The sequence below is a fragment of the Peromyscus maniculatus genome, chromosome 14, assembly GCF_049852395.1.
Source record: "Peromyscus maniculatus bairdii isolate BWxNUB_F1_BW_parent chromosome 14, HU_Pman_BW_mat_3.1, whole genome shotgun sequence".
In the NCBI taxonomy this organism is placed as follows: Eukaryota; Metazoa; Chordata; class Mammalia; order Rodentia; family Cricetidae; genus Peromyscus; species Peromyscus maniculatus.
In genome coordinates, this window is record NC_134865.1 from 36,538,230 (window position 1) to 36,543,916 (window position 5,687).

At 49.3% G+C, this 5,687-nt stretch overlaps 1 protein-coding gene across 1 annotated transcript; it reads right to left on the reverse strand.

The window, feature by feature from the left end:
* Positions 1-3,269: 3,269 nt before the first annotated feature.
* Twist1 (twist family bHLH transcription factor 1) lies at positions 3,270-5,174 on the reverse strand. Its single transcript, XM_042260720.2, has 2 exons — positions 4,410-5,174; positions 3,270-3,934 (listed from the first exon to the last, which is right to left on the reverse strand). Exon 1 carries the CDS (start codon positions 5,063-5,065, stop codon positions 4,451-4,453), a length of 615 nt encoding a protein of 204 aa, XP_042116654.2. The 5' UTR covers positions 5,066-5,174; the 3' UTR covers positions 3,270-3,934; positions 4,410-4,450.
* Positions 5,175-5,687: the final 513 nt, after the last annotated feature.

Below are 5,687 nucleotides of genomic sequence, written 5' to 3' on the forward strand. Positions count from 1 at the left end.
CTTCTTACTTTATAGACATCTGGGAATTCCATACATGCCTCAAACTCCAATTACACACCTTCTTCAAAGGAAGCGTGCTTTGATTGCTATGAACATTAAGTGGGGTTGCGTCTTAGGCCTCGAAACAAAAGAGAATGTAAAAAACGCACACAGTACCCGGTTTACTAGGTCTGCTTTTTGCTGCCCTCTCAACACAGAAAATTAATCCTTCTGTTTGTATTTCCGATGCTCACTTTCCAAAGATGGTCTGAGAAATAGTGCAGTTGTCGCTATTAAGAATCAGGAAAAAGCCGACTTCTTCCATTGTCGGGAGCTCTTTCCTTCCACTTTCGCTGGAGCTGGGGGTGGGGCACTCCTTATGACACATTAACAGAAATTTCTGGAAAAGTGGCCCCTGGGGATTCCCTTCCCGACCCCCAGTTTGTCACTAATGCGGGCCTGTCTTTGGGAATTTGAGGTTGGGCCTTTGCCTGTGTCTATAGCCGCTTAGCCGTGCTACCGCTGACACTTGGCGCGGCGGCCCCTGGCAGCGGCCAGGGAGAGGCCCCGAGCATGGGTCCCTGGCATCCCAGAGCAGCGACATTGACACTCTCCACAGCATGGACTGCCACCCAGGCAGGGGAGCCTCGTAGCTGCCCCTCGGGTGCACCCCGCGCAGGTGAGACCCTCGTTCCCCACGGAGCTCTGTTTGGGTTTCCGTGGCGTTTGTCCCCCCGCGGGTTTGTTTGTTTTTCTTCAAATTACAGATGCAGGGAAAACCGCCTGACATCATGAGAGCGGGACAAATGCTCACTTTGAAGGATTCCTGGGCAGGACTTCAAGTGAAATCATATGCCTGAGAAGAACTTGATACTGGTCTAGAGAAAATAACTAGTTCTGACTTTGCCAAACCGTGGAATGTGCAAAATGCTCGACTTTTTTGTAAGAGGCCAAATGTCCCTTAAAAAGCTCCCTTATGAGTATGAGCCCAAAGACCCCAGGGGCAGGAAGCGTGTGCCAATCTTGAATGTAGGAAGAAAGGACACAGGTTGTGTGCGTTTCTATTTGAGGTTATTTTATTAATGTGTTGCACTCTGGGTAGGGATCTGCAACGGTGCCTGGTGCCTGGATTATCTGTGCATTGCTTAATGGTACACACACGCACGGGACCCAGAAACGTGTGCATGAGCACACTTGCTGCTGTTATCAAAGGCTTATCAATTAGAGGAAGTTAAACACAAGACAAAACAACTATCTTCACGGTAAAAACAAACTCAGTTCTTCAGATGGAAGACCATTTAACCCAGTTCTTCCTCCTAGCCAAAGCATTGTGGTTGGGGACAAAGACAGGAGTCCAGGGACACTGCATGATAAGATTTAGCGTCTCCGTGATGAAACCATGAAACGGGTAATCTATCCAGCATGTACTTTAAACAAAGGTAACTAAAATAAAGCACTGGAATAAAATGAGACTAACGGGGAGGGGAACAAGTAAGTCATTTCCACTATGAAGAGTGGGGCATTTTATGTCCCATCAGTGGAGGTGAGATTATAGACATAACCTTGCAAGCTAGAAATTACATTCCAGGTAACAATTTCCACCACCAAGTTGCCTCACTTAAATAAAGTTACTTATGAGCTTTTTAAAAAGTTTGTCTATTTTATGAAAACCCAGGAGAAAATATTATCTTCATTTTTCTATTACTGAGTGTCAATATGATGACTGCCTTTCCCAGTTTCTTTCTATGAAAAAGAAGTGGAGATGCAGAAGAGAATGTAAAACACTCTTTTCTGAAGTGTCTAGCTTATATACCCAGAGTTAGGATAGCATTTACCTTCTCAGTCATGACGTGACTTCCATCCTGGTGTCCTTCAAGAAACATCAATAATCAGACCAGGCTAGTGAACATGGAAGTTCCCTCAAAAGCATCTGGAAAATGGACATGATGGGATGACTCATGCAAGAGGGATCTGCCATCTTGGTCTTCTCCCCCATCCTTTTAGGATACTTTAGCTTAAACACATACAATCCACAGACACCCCACAGATATACCACACAAAATTGCCTTTTCTTTTCACTATAAGGTAAATGATAACCAAAAATTTAAAAACAGAATAGAAAAGTAAAAACCAGTAGCTCTCTATGCTTTTACTAATATTTTAATATAACTCAATGCTACAGGTTCCTTATTATGTTTCTAAAATATTCATAATAATTCATTTATAATGCTGTTGTGTTAGCATTTGGGAATGCTGTATGAAGAGGGAAAGAAAAACCTCCAGGCAATAAAACAATCTCTACCTGAGCTAAGTAAATGCAACCTATTTGGAGACATTAGCTTATTTGAATTAGTTTGTGAATTAGGCACCAATAATTCCCAGCTTGAAAACACCCCTACTTACATATGACTTGTTAAGCTGATGAAAATTTAAAGGCAACTCTTAAAAATCACTATTTTAGTTGTTTAAAAAAAAAAAAAAAACAACTGAGTTTTTGTCCCAGAAAATCCTGAATGAAATAAAAATCCAGCGCTATTTGTCCTCATTTTACAGAGCTTCAGGTGTGTGTATGTGTGTGTGTGGACATGGTACTGACTGAAGAGTTGTAGCATTTAACAATTATAATTGTTCCAGTGATTCCCAAGGATACCCCAGATTTGAGTATTTATTTTTACTGCTCAGTTGCATTTTCTTTACGTACATATCAGGAGCATGTTTCCCAGGGGGATAATATTAATATAGCAAACCCTCTTCTTTTTTAATCAACATAGCACTGGGAATCATTCATTCACTCAAGAGGTAAATAAATCACACAACGATCTCCCTCTGAATTAAAATTTTCTACACATTTGAAATATAATATATAAAATGTATGTATTGTTCTCATTAACACACTGGCCTTTCACGGAAATAAGCCTTTTTAGGAATCTTCACGGAAATAAAGGGAAGGACAAAAATGCATAGTAACAAGAAAATAATACTGCTTTCACATTGCTTATCTGAATGCTTTAGTTCAGACTGTAAGCAAGAGGTACGTGATAGCAAATCTGTTCAGTTCAACCTATGAGGTGGAGAGGCAGTGAACCCCGCTGAAGGCCAAGCTGTAATAATAATAGAGCTGTCCCTTAAATAGCATGGCTGTCTCTGTCGGTAGCTGGTTTATTTGAGGTTTTCACTCCTTTGTTTATATTAGCGCCCCCACTCCCTCCTGGATATCCCTAGAGTTAAACAAACAAGTATTTACCACCAACTTCATTCTGAGTTTTAAAAATATAGACCAAACTTTAAAGTTCTTAAAATTTTTCAATCATATTTATTTATTGCAGAAAAATAATATACAAAAGATATTTTACAAAACAGTCATAAAAATATGAATGCATTTAGACACCGGATCTATTTGCATTTTACCATGGGTCATCAATAAATAAATAGAATGTTGTCTTTTGTATTTTATGTTTTTCTTTTCCCTCAGAGGAAGTAATTTTTTTTTTTAAGGAATTCACTGACTGTGGTTTTGTAGGCCAGTTTGATCCCAGCGTTTTTATTTCTAAAGGTGTTGTTAAAATTCCTCTGATTGTTACCATTTTAAAATGGAGAAAGTCCACAATGATGCCTTTCCTCTCAGTGGCTGACTGGCACGACCTCTTGAGAATGCATGCATGAAAAAAAATAAAACATTCTTCGTCAAAAGGTGGGGGGGTCACAAACAACAACGGTTCAGACTTCTATCAGAATGCAGAGGTGTGAGGCTGGTGCCGCTGCCTCTGGGAATCTCGGTCCACCGGCCTGTCTGGCTTTCTCTTTTAAAAGTGTGCCCCACGCCCTGATTCTTTTGCATCTGGGCTCTGCTCTTCTAATTTCCAAGAAAATCTCTGTCATATAGATTTATTTTTAGTTATCCAGCTCCAGAGTTCTCTAGACTGTCCATTTTCTCCTTCTCTGGAAACAATGACATCTGCAAAAACCCAGAAGGGGAAAGTTGGTTATTGTGTATGTCTCTGGCTGTTCTCTAAGACCACTGAGCCTTGTTATCACTACCAGCGAGAATTTTCGCTGAACAACCTGGAAGGATTTCAGCCCAAGGGCAAGAGGAAGTGGGTGGGCGGAAAGGAGGGGGTGGAATTTGGAAACATTTGTTTTAAGAAGAAGGGAATTTTAAAGACGAAAGAAAGGGGGAGGGCTAGCTCTGGGCACAAGGCCCGCTCGGCTTCTCAGTCTTCTGTTACGCACACTCCCGCACACGCTCACCCCTCCCCGACTCGGACCTGTTTCCCCAGTGGGGACTGAACTACCTGCCAGGGACACGGGTGGGATGGGGTGGCGGTGCCTGGCTAGGTGGAGGGCAGCGAGGAGAGTGGGGTCACCCAGCGCGGCGGCGCGGTGGCCAGGGAGCCCAGGCCTGGCCCGAGCGACCCCGAGGGGGTCCTTACCTAGGTCTCCGGCCTGCCGAGGGGGTGGGGAGCTCCGCCTGCTAGTGGGATGCAGACATGGACCAGGCCCCCTCCATCCTCCAGACCGAGAAGGCGTAGCTGAGCCGCTCGTGGGCTACATAGCTGCAGCTTGCCATCTTGGAGTCCAGCTCGTCGCTCTGCAGGACCTGGTACAGGAAGTCGATGTACCTGGCCGCCAGTTTGAGGGTCTGAATCTTGCTCAGCTTGTCCGAGGGCAGCGTGGGGATGATCTTGCGCAGCGCTGCGAACGCCTCGTTCAGCGACTGCGTGCGCTGGCGCTCCCGCACGTTGGCCATGACCCGCTGCGTCTGCAGCTCCTCGTACGACTGCGGGCTCCCGCCCCCGCTGCTGCTGCCGCCGCCGCCGCCCGCGCCGCCGCCACCGCCGCCGCCGCCGCCCGCAGATTTCTTGCCGCGCTTGCCCTGGGCCGGGCTGCCCGGCTCGTCGCCGCCTCCGACGCCCCCGCCCGCGGCCCCGCCGGGCCCCGCGCTGCCGCCCGCGCTGCGCCGACTGCTGCGCCGCTTGCGAGCCCCGCGCTTGCCGCTCGCCGGCTGCTGCCGGTCCGGCTCCTCCTCGCTGTTGCTCAGGCTGTCGTCGGCCGGCGAGACGGGCGAGCTGGACACGTCCTGCATCATCTCGCGGGCGGCGACGTGCGGCCTCGCGGAGCCGGGAGGAGGGGAAGAGCAGAGGAGCGGGGCGCCTTAGCCCGCCAGCTTCCCCGCGCTCGGCGCCGGCCCGGGCCGCCCGGAGGACGCAGGGAGGAGGGATGGGGGGAACCTCCGCGGGGAGGAGGCGGGGAGGGAGGCGGGCGGGGGAGGGGACGGTGTGGAGGGCCCCGAGGTCCAAAAAGAAGGCGCCCGACGGCCGCACGCGCGCCCTGCTCGGCCTGGCGCAGCCGGTGCCGGTGCTGGCGAGCCCGCGAGGTGTCTGGGAGTTGGGCGCGGGCTGCGGGCTTGGCGGCTCTTATACCTCCGTGCGGGCGGAAAGTTTGGGGGCAGCGGTGTCATTGGCCTGACGTGGGGAGGAGGGACTTTTCGAAGTTTTATAGGAAAGTTTCCGCTTTCCAGCCCCCTCCCCCGGCCCGGCCCCCCTTCCTCGGGGTCTAACAATTCGTCCTCCGAACCATTCAAAACCGACCTGGCCCGGGCGGCCGGCCCCTGCGCCCGCCTCCCCCGCCCCGCAAGCTCTCCCCCTCCGCTGGAGGCGATGCGGGGCGATTTCCTTCCGCGTCCGAGCGCGCGCCCAGCGCCCCCAGCG